This window comes from Aspergillus pseudotamarii (assembly GCF_009193445.1).
Source record: "Aspergillus pseudotamarii strain CBS 117625 unplaced genomic scaffold BDV38scaffold_1, whole genome shotgun sequence".
Classification (NCBI taxonomy): Eukaryota; Fungi; Ascomycota; class Eurotiomycetes; order Eurotiales; family Aspergillaceae; genus Aspergillus; species Aspergillus pseudotamarii.
The window spans coordinates 357520-377606 of record NW_022475015.1 but is presented as its reverse complement, the minus strand read 5'-3'; the positions used below and the strand labels follow the sequence as shown (position 1 = coordinate 377606).

The 20087-nt window shown below is 47.2% G+C and overlaps 4 protein-coding genes across 4 annotated transcripts; all 4 read right to left on the bottom strand.

Moving 5' to 3' along the window:
• Window positions 1-2716: 2716 nt before the first annotated feature.
• On the bottom strand, window positions 2717-3848 carry cwc26 (putative cell cycle control protein (Cwf26)). Its single transcript, XM_032052976.1, has one exon. It carries the CDS (start codon window positions 3828-3830, stop codon window positions 2826-2828), a length of 1005 nt encoding a protein of 334 aa, XP_031919698.1. The 5' UTR covers window positions 3831-3848; the 3' UTR covers window positions 2717-2825.
• A 1506-nt stretch (window positions 3849-5354) lies between these two features.
• On the bottom strand, window positions 5355-9638 carry tcsB (putative sensor histidine kinase/response regulator TcsB/Sln1). Its single transcript, XM_032052975.1, has 7 exons — window positions 9119-9638; window positions 9021-9055; window positions 8401-8970; window positions 6096-8336; window positions 5921-6044; window positions 5732-5871; window positions 5355-5684 (listed from the first exon to the last, which is right to left on the bottom strand). The coding sequence occupies exons 1-7, from the start codon at window positions 9200-9202 to the stop codon at window positions 5600-5602; spliced, it is 3279 nt and encodes a 1092-aa protein (XP_031919697.1). The 5' UTR covers window positions 9203-9638; the 3' UTR covers window positions 5355-5599.
• Window positions 9639-13135: 3497 nt separating this feature from the next.
• BDV38DRAFT_276717 (cytochrome P450) lies at window positions 13136-14872 on the bottom strand (the record flags this gene model as incomplete). The annotated part of the gene is made up of 4 exons (XM_032058291.1): window positions 13136-13939; window positions 14000-14213; window positions 14270-14600; window positions 14665-14872. 4 exons carry the CDS (start codon window positions 14870-14872, stop codon window positions 13136-13138), a joined length of 1557 nt encoding a protein of 518 aa, XP_031919696.1.
• A 3051-nt stretch (window positions 14873-17923) lies between these two features.
• On the bottom strand, window positions 17924-19099 carry BDV38DRAFT_276716 (uncharacterized protein; the record flags this gene model as incomplete). The annotated part of the gene is made up of 1 exon (XM_032058290.1): window positions 17924-19099. One exon carries the CDS (start codon window positions 19097-19099, stop codon window positions 17924-17926), a length of 1176 nt encoding a protein of 391 aa, XP_031919695.1.
• Window positions 19100-20087: the final 988 nt, after the last annotated feature.

Below are 20087 nucleotides of genomic sequence, written 5' to 3'. Positions count from 1 at the left end.
AAGGCACTAACCATGGATGAAGTTGCTTTATTCCCATTGAACGGACTAATCGAACGGCTAAAATGAAAGGTGCGCTGGATGTCTCTCATAGCTGTGTTGGGTGTCTCATATGATGGACGATCGCCGGCCACAACCGGTGGGATCACCTCCTTGGATTGCACGATCGATTAGGATATCAACATTCCGCAATACAAGCCTCTTTGCGGTTAACTCCACCTGTTAAACATTTGTTGCCTCACACTTGCAACCTGAAAAAATGCCACTGGTAGATAGCAACTCATGATCGTAATTACTGGCACTACGCCTTCACGCAGAACTGTTGGGGAAACCGGGGGCACATGCAGGGCACAATACGGCGGACTAAATCGACGTTCCGGACAATGCCCAATATCAACACACTATATCTTAGCCTGAGTCAATTAATTTAATCTATTTAAAAACCTCTCCGTCGCACACCCATAGTGCTGTATAAGCTTTTAGGTGCAACTAGGATCCTCGTTGACCTCCACTGCAGTGCATAAGGATTCAGCCTGTTTAGTTCCTTCTGGCATTAGGCTAATACTACGAAAAGTCCTAGTGGTCTGCCGGATGTTTAGTTCGCCAGAGTGAGGGTCTCAGGGTCTTTGGGTCTTAGGGTTAATATAATACACAGTTTCAGTCTCCCGAAATTGGTAACTGGCCTTGTCGATCCACAAACCGTCGAAACTTAATCACAATGGCTATGTACACACGGGACGCCGGCTCGGTACAGAGATTATAGGGTGACTGAGCTATATACCGAATTTCGATTCAGGAATGGATGCCTGAAGCTTCGTCGCATCCACATATGGTTGTGCGAACAGATTTTGATTAGTTGATGTCTGCCGAGATATATTAAACATGGATCGAAACGTAATAGGAATTGATTTCATGGAAATGGGCCCTATGAAGAATGAAGTCAAATGAAAAACGAGTAACTTGAAGGGATAATGGGTAAAAAGACATGGAAAGTTAACGCCAGTTAAGATTCCTTCTCATCCAAGTTACTACTCTCGGAACCTCGGAAGACATGAGTCGATTAAAGACGCTTCCGCGAACCTATGCGCGCCACATTCATGCTAGCTTTGTCCGCCCCCTGTCGTTATTGAGATGACTATACTCGTACATGGTAGTATGTGTACCGAAGAGACGCCATCGGTATGGTCTCGGAACCAAGGGGTTCCACTTGAATGGTTTACCCACCCGTTTGACGACTATAGGGGGCACACGACCGTTGAGATGGTAAGGTGTACGTTCCGGACGCGCTAGACCAATTATGCAGGTTCCGGCTCTTCATATCCATGTTGTTATAGTGGACCCGATCCAGCAAGTAGCCTTTTAGTACCTGGAACCATGGCAGTGTTATCATTCAGCGGGTTAACTACCCGTTGTTGGCTTTGTCCTCATTTAGGTTTACGTAGCCCATGTCTTTTAATATATACTCCTGACTCACTAGGCAGCCAGCGCTTGTTTCTACTTGATCTTGAACTAGTACCTAAAGGCTGTACTGGAAGATGCACATTGTTTTGGTCGACTTTTGATTTAGCCTGATACATCGGAGCGTTTGCATGTGATATTCTCTTACCCTATAGTACGCTGATCACGGATAAGTGTAGAGCTTACTTACGCAAGCAAAACAATGGGCGATTTGTTCCGCTACAAGATCAGGTATGGCATATGTAGGGATCCTTGCAGCTAGGAATGCGCTAATATTCTATTCCTGAATTGGGGCTATATTAGAAGTAATTGACGCGGGGCAAAAGTGGGATAGTAGAATGGTATAGAATCATAGAATTAGTCTAGCATACGAGAGACAAAAAGAACGCCACCATTATAGCTAGAGTCAATAGCCAGTGTGCTATTCACTAGAGCCCACGAGTTATAAATTCCGAGCAGGTATAATATCTGCACTCATGATTGTGGCGTGCGCCCTTGGTGGAACTAAGACATCATGACCAATCACTAGAGACGCTAGGCTGTTTCTTCTAAATACTGAACGTACGGCAGAAAGAATAATGATATCCTTGGATGAAATACTGCCAGGTGTCCCAGAACAAAGGGATGCTCTGGCAAGCGACGGTTGACAAGAACAGCCCCCTGTTGGGTGCTTCAAACCCAGTGACATAGGCAATATGGTAACAGAGACCAAAAATATCATTGCTTGCAAGGAGTACTATTACATGTTCCTGTGAAATCAACCTTTGGGACCATCTTGTCGCAGCGCATGTTCTTTATGCGATTGTCAATGGATCCAGCTGCGCGAGTTCAAGGAGGCCATATAACTTATCCCTTCATATACAGAAAGATTTTCTGGATTGAGGATAGCCACCACACGGGCAATCTTTACTGAGCAATGATCTACTCTCCCATATTGTATCCTGACATGCATACATGTTGCGCATACTTCCTGTCCGACGAATTCGATACTGTGAACCGTGAAGAGGTCCACTACAACATCGTGGTGGACTGATTAGGTCACGAAGGCTCAGGTGATAGACGTTGACCAAGCGATTTCCATGGCAGAACTCATCTCATAATTTCTAGAGTAGGTAATTAGAAAAATACAATATTTGACCATTAATATAGACCACGCGCTCGTAGATATAGTACCTAGATTTAGAGGTACTTTTATTAACGGGGTATAAAGTGACAAAATATCTATAGTTGAAACGTACCAGGTACGAAGTCATCATGGTTGGAATCATGTTATGTCAGTAATATATCAGTATTATAATGTCACACGTCTCTCCAGTGTCCAGCACCGGACAAAGTCCCAATAATGAAACCCTATTCGTATGTATGCAATATCACTCATCCATCTGCCACTGGTAATCCAAAGCCTCCAGCCTTCCTTTCCGATTCCTAGCTGCAAACCACTCCTTCTCGAATCCATTACTGCGGTCTACACCATCCCACCGGTGCCCGGGTCTGATTCCATATCGATTCGGTTGAAAAGCACCCTTGTATAAAGGCTTCCCGGTTGCGCTCTTCCCGGGACCCTGTTTTGTCAAGAATTGCGCAGCTGGATCATTCCACCGCTGTCGGGCGCGCAACTCGTCATTCATATCTTCATCATCAACCGTCCGGGCGACCGGCATCGCCCGCGCTTCCTGAAGCTGCTCTCGACGTTTCTCTCGCTCTTGCCGCTGGACATCGCCCATCAGCGCCTCCTTCGCCTGTTCCTCCTTCTCAAGCTTTTCCTGCTCCGCCTTACGCGCCTCCGCTCGCTTCATGGCCACGTTAATAATTCGTCCAGACGCATCACGATAAATCGTCTCCTGTGCCTGTTCGCCTGCTGGACTATCCTTGTACAAGGCAGCCTCGACCTTCTTCCGTCGTTCCTGCGCAGCAACCATCGCAGCCGTCTGTGCCGCAGTCTGTAGACCCGCCCTCGCACCAGACTCCATCCTCATTGCTCCATCGTCATCCTCCCCCTCGACAACGGCAGGCGCATCATCGTCCTCTCCTTCATTCCTACGCGCCGCATTCTCAGCAGCAGCCGACGCGATAATCGCATCCGCCGCGTCCTGCTCGTTCCCAGCACCGCCTAGAGTCTTCCAGTTCGACTTCTTCGTGCGACGGAACTCGGCACTCCGGGTAGACGTCACAACTGATGGACCATCCTCGTCATCGTTCATGAAGTTCATCGAGGAGCTCTTGAGATCGGGAGGGTCGTCATCGGCAATGATCAGGCCTTGTGCGGCGGTATCGACTTCCTTCGTCTTCTTGCGCTTCTTTTTGGGTCGCTCTGTGGCGGGGTCGGCAGTTAGATAGTTTTTTGCGAGATAATCGGCTAGTGAGGAGGAAGGCATTTTGTGATGGTGATGGTGATGTTTTTGGTGTATGGGAGCTTGGATAAAAGCTGGTTTGGTGTCGCTGTTGTTATCTGATAATCGGAGGATTGTTTCACCGGGATGCAGTTTGGCGACTTCCAAAAAGGGGAGGCGGTCAACATGACTCTCCGTTTGCCCTTACTTTCACCATTCTGTACTCGCCAAGCATTTCAGTTACCCTCGGGAGTGAATGTTGGCCTCAGGCTAGACTGGAATGAAATATCTTTCGTCCTCAAGCCACGAATGTTTGATGGGTATTGCTGTTCTTTAACGTTATTGCCAAAATCAAGTATTCTCTCCATCAGAAGGTCTCAGTAATGGAAATGTAGCCCATGTTAATAGATATTGTATCCAATTGAAAACAGAACTATATCGAGTGTCTACGTGCTACCATCGAGTTTTGTAGTCTTGAAGGTCTGCTAGAAGGTGCTGATGGCTAAGGTCATTCTAATCTCTCTTTACACATATTTGGTTATAATGCTGATCACTACTCTCAGTATGATGCCTTTCATGTACAATGATTGCCATTGAACTGATATACTCTAAGAAATGGACGTTACAACACCTACTGGGGGTCGTATCTACTAATTGCACATAGCGTGCTTGTACCTCCCCAGCGCCCAGCCTCCGATAGCATCCCACAGTTTCAGATTGTCCTACAACCAAGATATAACACATGCCATTAATTTTCCTGTTGACACAGGTCCCAATCATCGCACAATGCAGAAATGCAACCCTTGTTGTGTCCAAGAATACAAAGCCGAGTCGTTTCTGGCCTGAGTAGATACTGTGGCTTTTGTTCCTTGGGCGAATATGACAATTCTCGAACGTATTCACTCTCAGCACGTCGTTATCCGAACTGGGATATTCCGAAACATTGAGTGGTGAAGTTGTCATGAACTCGATATTTCCATGATACGCTATCCAAGACTAAGACGGAACTGGATGATCATAATCAATCGGCTCCGTCTTCGAATTAGGCCGCCTAAATGGAGCCGAGGTAGAGCGCAGGAGAAAAGTCTATACTTTGCTTCAGTTTCAAGTGCTTTTCTAAACGTGTTATTACAGTGGTAAAAGCTCCCTGCTGAAGCTGCTCTCAATACCCCTTGTGCATTATGTCCTCTGCCACCCGAAGCGATCGTCGTCCCCCTCCTCGCTCCTTCCAATATCGCCATTCTTCTATCAAGAACTCTTCGTCTAATGAGGCTGGGTCTTCCATTTTTATGAGTATCTCCAATATGTGGTTACGTTATCCCTGGCAGCTACGAAAGCAATAAGGATTACTCAAAGCCATGCCACAGACCAGCTCCTCCTGAGTGGGGCCATGTTATCTTTTGCTCCATAATTGCGATCGACATTTCGCATAGCCTCGGGCAAACCCGAATACGACTGGAGTTCCTAGTTAGTACTGCTTTTTGACCTATTATGTATGCTATCTCTGATCGGTTGAATTTATCCCGCATAAATAAATTGTTCAACATATTGTATGGATAGCAATTGAGTTCTCAATCATCATTTGAGCCTTGCTGCGGAGTACAGTAATGTCATTGAAGATAACCCTAACTGCGTAGGCAACTACAGTGGCCATTTCACAACAACAGCTCTCTGTTTCCTTAGCCACTTGTTTCTTCTCTTATTTTTTTATTTTATTTTTTCCCCTTATATTTATGTACAGAAAGATTCATTATAAACATGTATAAATTACACATGAACGCTAGTAACGAAGTACTAGAACCAAGATACCAACATTACGAAGAACTGCCGTCGGACTCTTCAGGAATAGTCGCAAACTTGTTAAGTACCTGCTTCAAGATAGGCCGTCGAATAGGTTTACTACGTATGTCAGCAGCTGCACAGGATATTGCAGGGGATACACTCACCTAATGAACATGTCCATTCCGGAGTCCATGCAGTCTTTGATATTGCTATCCTCTGAAAAGGCACTCAGGGCAACAATAGGCGCAGAGTATCCCATCTCGCGGATGAGTCGAGTGCTCTGAAGTCCATCGAGGATTGGCATCTGCGTGTGTGAGTTATTGTACGAGATGTAATGGGGAAGAAAGCCTTACCTGGATATCCATGAAGATGAGGTCGAATACTTTGCCCTCTTCCATGTTAGCCTTGACAGTGTCGTATGCCTCTTGCCCATCCTTGACTACCGTCACATCGTACACTTCCTCAAGGGCAAGCATCCTGACAGGGTTAGCAGTTGAAAAGTTACAATTATTGACATATTAGACGTACCGAAGGGCTACTTCCTGATTGATCTTATTGTCCTCGGCCATTAACACGCGGATCTTCTTCGAACCAGTATCAGAGGAGTCTTTATTAGATTCTGGACCCTTCAATGGGGACGAAGGAGGAGCCGATGGAACAGTAGGAGCGAAGAATGGTTGGCTTAAACCAACTAGCCGTGGTTGGACGTCGGGCTTTTCGAAGCCAGTGGTGAGTGTTTCTTTATTACCCACAGAGCTGTGGTTTGACGGGGTTTGAGCGATGTTGGAAAACTCTTCCAGTGAAAGCGACACGACACTTGGTGTCCTTGACCCGGCAACGCTGGAACTTCGCGTACTAGCTGCTGCCTCCTTGACAAATTTCAATGGTATCTTCAAGGTAAACAGCGCCCCGTTTCCTTCTTCACTATCCAACAGGATGATGCCTCCCATAAGTCGAGATAGTTGAGCACAGATACTCAAACCAAGGCCAGTTCCTCCGTATTTTCTGTTCAATCCCAGGTCTCCCTGCACGAAGGGATCAAAGACACGTCTCTGCATGTTGACCGGGATGCCTGGTCCATTGTCCTCGACCTCAAACTGAAATATGAGTGTCCGCAAATCAGACGGGGAAGGATTCCGTGTATCCACCTGGCTGTCGAGAAGATCGGCACCGTCCACCCGCGTTGCGCTTGACCGTGAAGGAGTCCGGGAACGTACTCGTGAGGTCCGTTTAGAGTCTTGTACCAGCGTCACGGAGCTCTCGGGGCTCGGGACTTCCTCCACACACCGGATGCGGACCTCAACCTTGCCATTCTCAGGGGTGAACTTGAGACTGTTGCCAACCAAATTGATCAATACCTGCAGGATCCGGTGTTGGTCGCCCCAGAGCACCATGTCCCTCAGTCGGCCTGTCTGCGGTGGACCAACAGCCGGATGTGCCCGTTCAACTCCTCGTTCCTGGCACATGGTACCCCGAGGCTGACTATTTCCAATGCCGACGTAGTTCACACTGAAATTAACATGCTTCTCATGTACCTGGTTTTGGAATATGATCGAGAGCTGAGAACGGATGTCAGAGAGTCTAAACTCCTTCTCCTCGAGATGAATAGCTTGCTCAATCTGGTTCCTGCTGAAAGTCAACAAGTCATTCAAGAGATGGAGAAGAAGATCGCCTGATTTGTAGACCACCTGGAGCGACTTCTTAATCCGATGCAGATCTTCCTCCCCCATGCATACAGCGCACATGCCCAAAATGCCATTGAGTGGTGTCTTGAGCTCGTGCGAAATGTTGGCGATGAACAAGGTCTTGCTCTCGTTGGCCGCTTCTGCTGCTAGCTTGGCCTTCTGGAGTTCCTTAGTCCGTTCTACCACGCGTTCTTCTAATCGATTGTACTGGATAGTGAGCTCATCCGACATCTCGTTGAAAGTGCTAGTTAGCTCCGTGAGTTCATCCGTCACGCAGGATCTCCGTTCCTTCACCCTTGAAGGAATCCGGAAAGAGGACCGGGGATCCAGTCGATCGCCAAAGCTGTGAGAGCTGTTGAATCGCTCCAGCGGCCGTCGGAGGCGTTTGACCCAAGAGGCAGGGGCGCCTTTTTCATCCATATGTTCCTCAATAGTCTGTACCGTGTCTCTGTGTCCATCACCTACATGCTCAATGTAGCCTGCGGATGGTGTTGGCGGCACCTCTGGTTCGATCGATTTCCGAGCAGCCTCGCGCATCCTGCGAATAGGAGCAACAGCCCAGTGTGCTACCAGAGGCACAACTAAGATAATGAACCCTGCTGTCCCGAATACACAGGCAAGAATGATCTTCCGCAGACGGACCACCGGCGTGAAGGCTTCGGAGTGCGTTTCCTCCACCAGAAGAATCCATTCAACCAGGGATGTTCTGGGCCGAACCGCGCCCACTGCGACATTGTATCCTTGCTCGTTTTTGGTAGAAAGCTTGCTAACGGATTTATTTTCGTTCTCCTCGGATTCGACCATTAGCTTCAGTGCCATGGGGTACTTGGAAAGCTCGAAGGAGGTACCGGCGGAGACGCCACGGTGACGGCTGTCTTGGGACGGCAGGGGCGTGGGCTCGAAGATGTAATGGACCTGCGCATCGGCGAGAGCTAGCTGATCGGGGGACGAAGTGGCTGTTGCAGGCTCCGTGGAGAAGCGGTTCTCAGGTCTAGAGGGGCCGAGGAGGAGGACTTGACCGGTGTTGCCCAGCCCGTCGCGAGAGCTGACCACGCTTTGCACGTTCGCCGCGCTGGCGACAACCCTACAGCTTGTTAGTATGGATACCTTGTATTTAATTGCCCACCGCCCGACAGAAGGCCACCTACGTCATGAAACCTAGGATATCCGTATCTGATGTATTATTGACAATGGGCAGTGTCAGGGACACCAGAGAAAAGGAGTTGTTGATTGCTATGGGACCCAGCAGCAGCGCAGAGTTTAATCCTAGGGTGTAATCGGAAAAGGCATTCACCGTGGTAGCATTGCCCTTTTCGGAGTTTTGTGTGTATGTCAAATTCGGATAGAGAATGGAGGGATATCCAAGCCCTTCATCCCCCAGCTTGACAGAACTGCCATTCGAGTAAGTGTAGGGAAGTGTGATCTCCGGTATTGCATCGCTAGTGACCTTCAATAATCGGTCGCGACCGCCTTGTCCGTTCTTCGAGTAGAGAACGGCCTGGTATGTGCTTAGGTATCCCCGGCTGCCGAGTGCCGATTGCACGTCGGTGATGGAAGTAGCCCAGTTCGCCTCCGATGTATTACCGGCATAATAGCGTCGCAGAGCCGATTGTACCAGGAGCCGTGTGGAGATAGTTTTGCAGGTCACTTCGAGGAGCTCCAGGCTCGAGGCAATCTGACTCGCTTTGATGGTCGCGACGAGTTCAAGCCCGTGCGATCTGATGGGAGGTTAGTGACCGTGAGCACACGTGCGAAACTGACCACCTACTCGACATCGACTACAAAACTATAAGTGGTGGTCCACTAGCGCGTCTTGTCAGTTTGTCGATCTCCCTTGCCCGTTTGCGTCGTCCAAACTTAACTTACTGTCGCAACGGCGAGGATGACAATACCCACCAGGGCCGTCAGGAGGACCAGCAGCCCTAGCTGCACGGCAATGGGGATGCGCATCCGGGCACGGCAATGCCAGCAATGGTCAGTCCATGGAGGGGATTTGGTTTTGGTAGTTTCTAATGTCCTGCTATGGGGATCGAGAATCTGGAGAAAGGAGAAACACCGGGCTCGTCAGGAGTGAGATGCATGTTTATTTGATCCATTGACTGTCCGCGGTTAGGAAGAGCCCAGAATATTCTGCACTAACCACGTTGGAAGTGCAAGGTAAACAGCCATCCCGATCAATTCCTTGGAATCAGCGCGAGCAAGGGTCTGACTTAGACGGCGCTGATTTGTTGAGGGCCCGCCACATAAAGGAGCTAATGAGGGTCTAGACTACGCGAGGTCCCGCGCATGACACGCATGATTGGAATGAAGCCGGTGGGGATCCTCGGATAACACCGTTGGCACTTGGCCTTGGAGCAATATCACCCGAGCTAGAAGAAGGGCAAAAAGTAAAAAAAAAAAAGAAACAGGTTTTTCTTTCTCTGACAAGGTACAACTTGGTGATTTATGGAACGATGGACCGGAATTCTTTTTTCCGACTTGGTTTTCGGGTGGATTTTCTCCTTGCCTTTTTTTTTTTCTTAGAATTTATTCAATTTTTCTAGTCGCGCTGGAGGGTCTCAGCATTTCTATTCAACCGTTGGCCCTATGACGATGATGTTGGCTCGATGTTCTCTCGTAGAATGCCCGAATTACCCTAGAAATAAGCTCCCATTCTTCTTTCATGATCTGCAGACTGATCGGGCCTCGAATATCAAGTCACACGAGTAGCTAACAGTATTACTTGACAGGTGGCTGGCAACCCCAGCGTAACAGCGAATAGTTCCCACACGGGATAACCTTGTTAGACATAAGTGTTGTACAATTTGTAGTCTCGGTCAGATGCTCTCCTTCTATTGGCACGATCTGACGGGCCAATGTGGTTTCTAGATTCTCCATCATGCCATAGCCCTGGTTTACCCTAGTAAGCAATTCCACGAAAAGGTTAATGTGGAAAATACAATTTTGCGGAGACCTGGCCGTTCTTGATTTCATGATTTATCCTATCTATTATAGTAAAAACGTGGGATTAGCTCGTCTTCAAGAGAAATTGTAAGCATATTTTGAGCCGCTTTTATACATCGGCCTCGGCCTGAATCTAGCCCTTTTACGAGAAAGAAAAACATGGCCAGTGGGTCACTCCATGCCGGTACCTTTTGCCTTCACATTTCCTCTGGAGGGAATTTCCTAGCGCTATAGTGTAAAATGCGCTAATAGGAATAATGCAAGACCATGTTTTAAAAAAGGAATGACATAATTTACATCCAGTTAACCATATGGATTCCTTCTTATGGACTAAGTTCACATGGCATGCAGAGTGTGGGTAGTCCAGTCGTACTGAGGGTTTGGTCCTAGGCTTTGCACGATATCCACATCCTCGCATGGTTACCGAAATAGTATATGATACAAACTCGATGTAACGGCAGAACGATCATACTAAATTTACATCGTCCGATCATGGTCTATGGGATTGATGGTCAAAACTCATTCTAGATTCATTCTAGATCTCCAGCTGCGCTGGCCTCCACTGAGGCAATGTCCCCATTCGCCACGGCACGTAAAGGGTGACTGTACTCCGTACCTCGTTACGCAAAGCGTGTCCATGCGGGCGAGCTTGACGGCTTGGAGATAAAGCCTCTAAAATTAAACATATAAAATATGGTACACGGGATTACCCAAGGGCAATAGCATAGTTTCGTGTTTGCCCGATTTTAGAAGGCCATTATAGCATACGCCAACTTCATACTATGTGGAGGAAGGTGTCTAACTACTCCATTCTGCTAGTATCTGCGGTCCTAGCATTGGAAATATTTGCTCAAAGATGTGGGTAATATGTTGCAAGAACTGAGCCGATCGCAGCATCGAGCAGCCGAGTCAGCAAAATATCATAAGCATCAGGCAATTCACTGCGGTTCACAGACTCAACTACAATGTTGTCCGAACGATTCCACTAGATAAGTCAGACACCTACAACGCTCGCGCGGTCGAGATCGAAGGTCAAGTCTATCGTCACTTGGGAAAACACAAACGTATCGCGCGATGCCTACAGTGCAGGGAGGGCTACACTGATCTACAGTACGAGGCTAATGGCGAACTCGAGTCATATCTGATGAACCATTGTCCGAGTGATCGCTTCAGACATAGGATGGCTCGGCAGGCGATTGAGGCGGTCATCTTCATCTATAAGAAAGGTGTTATTCACTCCGATCTCTCCGCTCGACAGATTCTCGTTGATAAACGAGGCAACGGTAGGCTGTCTGACTTTGGTGGATCATCATTGCAGGGCTCGGATCCTATCAGCATGGAAAACGCGACACATTTCTCACCTAGGGATGAAGCCGCTCCAAACACTGCACAGAGGGACATTTTTGCCCTCGGGTCAACTATCTAGGAGATATTGATGGGTCACAGGCCCTACGAAGGATGGGAAGATGAAAAGATTCAACGATTATATTCGAACAAAACGTTTCCTTCACTAGACCAGATAAGATATGTTTCATGGAGGACCGTGAAACTGAAATGCTGGATGAGCGAGTATAAAGCCACTTCAGATATTCAGAAAGAGATTCCATTCCTTCCTCTAATCTCGCATATCTTCTCCTGGTGCAGATCTTGCACTGACACGGTTGGTTTGAAGAATTCAACTCTCATTCATGAGAAAGCATCCCAGTGATGCGCGAAGGCAGCTAGCATCTGACTATGGCTTATACAAAGCTCGGCAGATTAATAGGTTCCCTGGCAATAGGAATGGCTTTAGAGCAGTTCGAACCAGAATGGTGAGATATGTCGTACGCACCTGTGCTTAGGACATTTTCCTTTGACTCTGTTAGACCCACTGTGCCGCACTTCATATTTGGGGCAGGCATTCCTGGGTCCTGTGGCTGGTTTCGCAGGGCACTCAGGGCCGGGAATCAACTCTGCCTTGTTACATTCCGAGTTTCTGCAGCCCTGGCTATGTATTGTCATGGCTTGATAATCCACACACATTTCTTCGTTTAGTATGAGGGACCTTTGCGAAGTTATCAATCGGACTTCATCGAAAGTGTGACTAGGTTGAGTTTTCCCTAAGTTACTCGCACTGTGTTCGAAGGCTGTCTTTAATTATCTCAAGTACTATGCCAGAGCTTCTGCGCTCGGACACGACGTCGTTACACACCCCAATCTCGTTGTACCCATAGAGGAGACGGTATTCAGGGGTCTGGATCATCCAGCCCTAGTACCGTCACACAGTCTAATTCTAGGTAGGACTTAACCGCCATATACAGCTAGATTTAAATATGAGGTATTGTTCGTCGAAGTCTCTTGTGGTCTCATTTGCCTATCACCTGATGGCGCCACTGGCGAGAAGACCACTAGGGCAACGGTCTCCCGTTTGAGAACAAAGGATATATGCGTTGAAACGATCCACTACCTTTGACCGCCTCTCTGATACACCCCTCATTGGCAGTGCCCTTATTGAACTTGCCGAGGGCAGATGAATCGACCAATTTTTGGGAAGTGATTAGGCAGTGAAACGGTCGCGTGATAAGGGTAGCCCTCGTGGACTATGTGTCCCCCTCCATACACTCACTATGCCGTCTCTTTGCGTCATATCTACTTAGCCTTGGCTTGATTCTTGAATAGCCTTCTATATTACACTCCGAGCCCTACTGCCAACCATCATTTTGTGTTGTGATGCGGCTTGAAACTAATCATTGGTGCTAAGTTTAGGTATTCGTGAGACCGCATTTGGTATACCCTTTCTCTTGTGACCTTAATGATTGGACACATTCTTAAAGAAACAGAGTTATTTATGGCAATCTATCTATTTATCCATACATCCACGCAGCATTTCGAACAGTGATATAGATTTCCCAAGCCAACAACAACGCAATTCTGTATACCTTGTTAACACATCCAATACCCTCAACGTACCTTAGCCACAACCCTCACCCCTCTTGACCCATCCCTCGGCATCGCAACATGATAATCATGCTCAAAAGAAATATCTCTCTCATCCGTCTCCCACAACTCCAAATCAAACATCCGCACCAGCGCAGCAGTCACAAGATAGAGCTCGGCCTTTGCAAGCTCAAGCCCCAAACACTTTCTTCCGCCCCTTGAGAATGCCAACTGAAACTTCCTCCGCTCGCGACCTTCGTCGCCCAACCAGCGCTCGGGATTGAACACATACGGGTCTGGGAAGACCGATTCGGCCGTATGTGCGCTCAACGTCGTAATAGTAACTGGGGTGCCAGGAGGGAGGATATAAGATCTGGGCGTGGGGCCTGGGGTGGTCACATACGTGGATGGGGTATAGGTGATGGGCTGGTGCTGGATACGGGCTGCGCGAGCGGTCACGCCGAAGGAGAGTCGGTTACCTTCTTCGATGATGGCGGAGAGGTACGGGAGCTGCTCGAGTTGTGTCCAGGTTGAGGGGCTCGGCAGGGTGTTTAGTTCTTTGCGAAGTTTGGCGAGCAGAGATTGTTTGGCGAGGAGATGGTAGAAGATAATGTTTAGGGTTTGGGCGGGGGACTCTGTTCCTGCGAGGGTCAGTAATGCGCCTTCTTGTTCGAGGCGTAGGAGGGATCTTTCGGATGCGGGGAGGTTTGGGTTGTCAAGGACGGATTCGTAGACGGATTCTTTGGCTCCTGGATTAGTAGGTTTTTTCTCGCTCGGGGAGCTGGATGCTTTTGCCGTCATGATTGTGGTCAATTCTGTGCGGACTCTCTGGTATCGACGTTGTAATTAATCGTGTAAAGTGACTGTGATAGAAGGTGGAGGACTTACATCAAAGAGCTCGAGCATGTCCATTAACCCCGGAGGCATCACGGGCCTGGTTAGAGATGGAGGTAGTGCTTCGAGAATATCGGGGATCCATGGGAAGTGCTTGTTCATGTTGATTCCCTTGAGCAGCTCGTGACTGTTGTGGCGGAGTCTGGCCGCCTCCTGTTCATCCGCGAGCACGTCGGTTTCGTGGGCAAATAAAAAGTTGTTGACCACACTATCCTCCGTCATTAGTACTTATGGCTACTCTATTTAGTTGATAGACATACATACTCATTGGAAAATCCATAGAACGCGTCCGATAGATTGATGGGCATTTCCGTCGCCGCATGTCTGGCGACCAAATCGCACAACTGGTTCACCTTTTCGGTGATCACGCCTTCGAGCGAGAGGACATTGCGCTTACTGAAGAAGGGAGTGAGCGCATCCCGACGGATTTTGTGAAGGTAATAATCGGCGGTAGTCCCGACACCACCGGGAACACGTAAGGTGCGCAGTTGGTAATCATACTTGTCGAGGCGGGTCATGGACGGGGCGTAGGTCGTGTCGAGGTAACCGACATCGTTGATGTGGATCTCATCCGGGGTTACGCGGATGATGGGCCCTAAGATTGCGTCCAATCAGTACCAACTGTGGTTTGAACACCAGATCGAAAGAGGAGACCATACCGTATTGCTTGTGAAGTTCCTGGATCTTGAAAACGTACTGCCCGGGCTGGACGGCGTCGTAATAGAACTCATACCACCAGGTGAGTGCGGCCAGTCGGGGACCTGGTATGTGGGATAAAGGATGGAAGAAGAGACGGCGGATCGCTCCAACGGCAGTCCATAGCGACAGAAGGATAAGGCTTGTCTCGACCACCTGAAGCAGAGTCATAGCTGTTGAGCCTATTGTGCGGTGCAAGGCGTTAAATAGAATAAGTCTCTGATAATTTTCTAATCTTGGTAATCAATAAATCCTGTTTGAAGGGGAATTGTTAGAAGATATGTGCCACGAAGCTCGATGCCAAGACAGCCACACAAAGAGAAGCATTTAAGCCTAAACTAGTAGGACCCTGGCTAGCCTGTACCATTAATAACAGACCTAATAGTGGTCAATCACCTCATCTCTCGCTGCGGGGAAGACCAAACCGCGGGAAGATATTGGATGCAACGTGGTAAGCCCTAATGCAAGGCTGTACCGTGGCGGAAGTGGCCCGAATTGAAACCAAAGTACCCACCACACCCACAGGGGATCCTGACATCTATATACGCCTCCAATATATGCATAGATTACTTGCGGTCTGTTGCTCAAAAAAGGAAATTGCGAATCACCCCAGAAGGCTGGATGCTTGCTCACGCCGCACCCTGGACTTCCACCACTTTACTACACTAAATGGTAGAAAGCCATTCTAGCGATGAGGAACTGAGAACATATTTTCTATGTCTTTCATTCGTTGACCCGATCTTATTGCCAGCATTGTAGTCTTCGCTTACTCATTTCGTTTCTGTAAATGCTGCTGCATGACCAAATAAAGGAAGGCTGTGCTTGCGGTGGGAGTAATTGTTATGACAGGTAGAGCCATCAGGAATTTGAAAGCGTGAGGATCTTATTGTTATCGTCAGAGCTGAAATTGAAGAATCCCATACTGAATAGCGTCTGTGCAAGTATAGCCCAAAACATGTCAGATGGTCATTATGCGTTCAAACGGAGAAGGAGAAGAACTCACAGCAACATAACTACCTTGTAAATAAAGTATGGTCAATTGAGCAATCGTTTCATAGCTCGACTATCCATCCGAGTGGCTTCCGCCATAATCTACTCCATACTCTTCATCCCTCGGTTTTGCGCCGAAATTGGCCAAATACCGTGTGCTATCCTTGATAGAATACTTGTTTCTCAGATCGATCAGTATTGAGAGCTAGGGTCATGTTAGCTTCAAACAAGCCTTGTTATGGGTAGTCTACATACAAGTGATGAGTTGTTTAGAATTATCACTCCAGCTGATACCAATTTGGAGTTTATGGATTGCATCCTTGAAAGAAGGGTACCCAAGTCCTTGTCGGTTTGGAGAAAGTGAAAATTATCAATTTCCAGTATGTCTCTCATTGTCTTGTGTTCCTCTATAGCGTCCCTCACAATTCTTTCAAGGTTGTCGAAATAGTCAGTCTGGCGAAGTTGATACGAACGCAGTGAATGAAGATCTAGCAAAAGCTTCCGGGCTTTCTTTAGCTGTACTCTTTGGGGTTCTTTCTTGGGGTCTCTTGAAGAATCTTCGTTCCTACTATCGAAGGAATTTCCTAGGGATGCTACCAAGCTTTCCTACGGGCAGGATAAGCTTAGCACTATAATTTAATTGAGATGAAGTGATCCTTATTGTAACGCGTAAACAATCGACGTATTCCACAGATCTCTCCGCTCAGCTGTTCAGTATTTTAAAGTGTTTGGATCATATGACAAGGTGATTTACGCACCTCGCTCGCATGTGTTGCGAAATCGAAACCGACATTGGTCGAAGATGGAGCCGGTACAGACAGGTTTTTCTCCAATCTCTTCAACCTCAAACTTACTTGCAAAATCTCCAAACGGGATTGCAGTGCCCTTTCGCTCCATGGTGAGTGTCCCATCCGCGCGCACAGAGGCTGCGGCATGGTCATATGGAGAACATACCTCGGATGGCAGAGTGATCTGGATAGCGTCTGAGTGGATCGTAATAGAGTTACTCTTGCTCTATTCTCCATCAATGTAAGAGTAAACGAATTTTGTCCTTCTGGTAGTAGAGGCCATGACAGTCTGTGTCCGTGGGCTAATCCGGAGGATAATTAGACACAGCAATCACTACTGGATACCATCCTGGTAAACATGCCTCCTGTCACTCACATAGTTGGTGGAATCTGCGTGGGTATAACACTCAGTGGCCCAGAGAAGGGAGTAAAGACTCTGTTGTAGATCCTTTGCGCTTTATATCCATCGGATATTGTGGTGGATATGTTCTGTTGCGAGGTGTTGTATAGGTACCACTGCGGTGAGACACGGGTGACCGCTGACTGGATAACGTACAGAGGGACTCTATGGAGAGGAATAGTCGCTGTCGCATGGACGGCGTTCTTGTTTTCCATGTCCGGTCATTGTACGAAATGCACCGAATAGAGCGAGACAGCTGAAGAGCTTGTTGAACAGCCAACGGTCTGCTTGACTAAACCATTGGAAGTCTTTTCCTGTTATCCAATACGGCGTTTAAGTATAACTTTGGATTGCAAGAGTGGCCGGTTTTTTTTCACACCAGTCGACCGATGTAGGGTACGGCGATTCCTCCAATGTGGGATCTGACTCTAAAGAGCAATAAAAGCTTCGCCTGCAGCAAGAGAAACAACGCTTAGTTGAGGAAAGAAAACAAATCAGGGCAGCTAATGAAGAATTACGCCTCCTTGAAGCAGAGTAAAAGAAGCGCCACAAGGAGGAAGAGTACCTAGCTAAGAAGGCTGACAGCCAGTTTCAAAATGACATCAATGTCGTCCAAAATCGCAAGAAGAAGTGATCTACATCAGCTCCATCTCAAAAGAAGCAAAATATTACTATACCAGAGCCTCAGATTGATGCGGAGCGCTGTATACTATCTACAAATCGTCGTGGAAGACTAAATACACCTCCCACAACACTTCCGGGATAGCAAAATGCTTTATATAGTTTTATTAGCATCATATCTCTGCTCCAGCAGAGAACTTAAGTATAATTTATTTTCATGTTGCTTTAAAGTTTCACTTTTAATGCTGGTTGCCGTACAGATATTCGTGCGTCAGGTGATCAAGTACGGTAGGTAATGAAAAGTCACGATAAGCAAGGCGACATCGGCTTTAGCAGTCTGGAATAGAATAAAGCTCTGTGTCTACCTCAGAGAGTGAAGGCACCATTTCAAATTGTAAACAACAAATACCCCAAATGCTTTCATCAAAGTCCTGCTAATAGTAGTGACTCTCCAGTGTTACGTGTACTCAGCTGTTTGGGTACCCTTTTTGAGAGAGAAAGGAGCTTCATAAATGAAACGATCACTTTGTGAAGAGGTAACACATCCTTTAGAGGGGGTATATTATCCACTTCATCTCTGACAATTTTCAGTTGCTTCTCACTATATCTGGTGAGATCATTTGCTGTCATCTCCTGGCAATATGACGACCTTGTCTCGTCTGCTGATAGTAGTTTTGATTTTAGCAAATTGGTCTTGATTTGATCGGCTCGCGTCTTAATAAATTCGCATGTGCAATGGTTCCTTTCCAGATTTTCCCAAGCGTCATAACAATCATGGATACTGCCACGCAGTTTGTCCTTCATGACTTGCGCATGGGGGTCGTCAATAATTGTCTGTTTGATTTTTTGATCTAGTTCACCATTAATGAGCTCCTCAGGGGGTTCCTTTAGACAGCATGGATCATTACACCATCGGAAGAGATCATCACTCTCCTCACGAGAGCGACCTGTAAGGAACAGCTTCTTCCATTCATTTTCTGTGTATGGTTGGAATTCTCCGTTGTTTTTGTTTATCGGTGTAAGGTGTGCAACCGTTGGTGAAGCCATGTTCTCTCTCTTTATAAGAAGGACAAAGTAGTAAGTGTCAAATGTTGCATAAAAGGCCCCGCTAGCCTCTGAAAATCGGAGCGTGCCACCAGCAGCATATCCCATCACCACTAGTCCCCAAGCCTCCAAATGTGCAGCAGGGAGTGATGAAATAGTTCCGATAAAAGAAGGGTATTTCTCTGCAGGCTTAAGCACAGTCTCTCCATCATTATTTTTCTTGTTGTTGCTGGTACGATCTTGCTTCATTGCCCTGTACAGGGGTAACCAGCAACATTCTCCGTTATAGCGGGCATTGTGCCAAGAATAACACTTCTCTAGGCACTTGCGAATGAGCTCTGTCCACTGCTCCCCCTGAATCGTGAATGCCATATCCACACGCATTTCGTCTAATGAAAGAGCACGACGGACTTTGGCTAGTGTGATTGGTTTTGTAAAATCGTCAACATCTGAGCCGTACCATGCTTCTGCAATCTCCCTGTTCTTCAGCCATTGATTCAGGGTCTTTAAAGCCTGTATGCCAACAGCAAGGGGTACACCAGCTGCAGTTTCCATATTGATATAGCAGGTTCTGTTGAGTAAATAAAGTAGATATGTACCCTGATCATGTAAAGTCCGGAGGCTTACTATCTAAGCCAGGCTAGATTCGATCTGAGTCAATGCGGCCGGCTGAGGGAAGGAACTAAATAACCTGGGGTCCTGGAAACTGGCCTTGTGCATTAGCAACCGTGTCAACAGTGTCGATGTCATCATTACATCTATGGATAATAGTCATACCACCTGAACCTGATGCACATCATGGCAGTTAAGAGCCATAATGTGGCTTTTAGCGCGTGTGATCTTTGCAAGCGAATCAGGTTGACATTTTAAGAACAGCTTTCCTGGGACTGTGAATTACTCTAATACTCGTATTACCGCCCATCTCCCAAAAAGCATAAGATCATAACTAAGGAGAGACTTTAGCTATGTCAACGGTATATATTCCTAATGATGTACAAGTCGATTGGCGCTAGGACATAATAGAGTAGGTCTACCCCTCTGCAGTGGCATTCTACATCGGGTTGTGGCAATGTAAGTCTATCTTCGTTTCCCATTTAAATTTATAAGAATTAGCCACAATGCAGAACATAACTTCGCTGCAGCATGGATACGCCGACTGCAGATACCAGTTTTATTGGTTGAACACCAAACATGAGACGTACATATCATAGTGGGCTGACCAATTCTAAGCATCTAGAATTATTGGTACTATCTTGACGTTGCGTAAAAGGCACTACGAAGCATATGTGCAGCAGCTTAACCCAGTTAGGACCCTGTTAGGGAGCAATGGTTCACTCCATTGATTGAAATACTATTCTTCCGTCTTATTACATTCTCCACAGTTGCTGAGAGTCCAAGGATCATTTACTCATGTTACCATAGGCAATAGACGTGAAACATCACGTTAGTTCGTGTCGAATATGTATATAGGCGTGGTGTGATTTCCTCCAACCCTGCTCCAACCTGTCTATGAAGCTGACAAAGATTCTGGCGAACACTGACA

Coding starts and splice junctions, on each gene's coding strand:
- cwc26 (XM_032052976.1), bottom strand. CDS start 3,830: ATGCCTTCCTCCTCACTAGCCGATTATCTCGCAAAAAACTATCTAACT.
- tcsB (XM_032052975.1), bottom strand. CDS start 9,202: ATGCGCATCCCCATTGCCGTGCAGCTAGGGCTGCTGGTCCTCCTGACG. Junction 8,337..8,400: donor GATATCCTAGGTTTCATGAC/GTAGGTGGCCTT, acceptor AACAAGCTGTAG/GGTTGTCGCCAGCGCGGCGA. Junction 6,045..6,095: donor AATCAGGAAGTAGCCCTTCG/GTACGTCTAATA, acceptor TAACCCTGTCAG/GATGCTTGCCCTTGAGGAAG.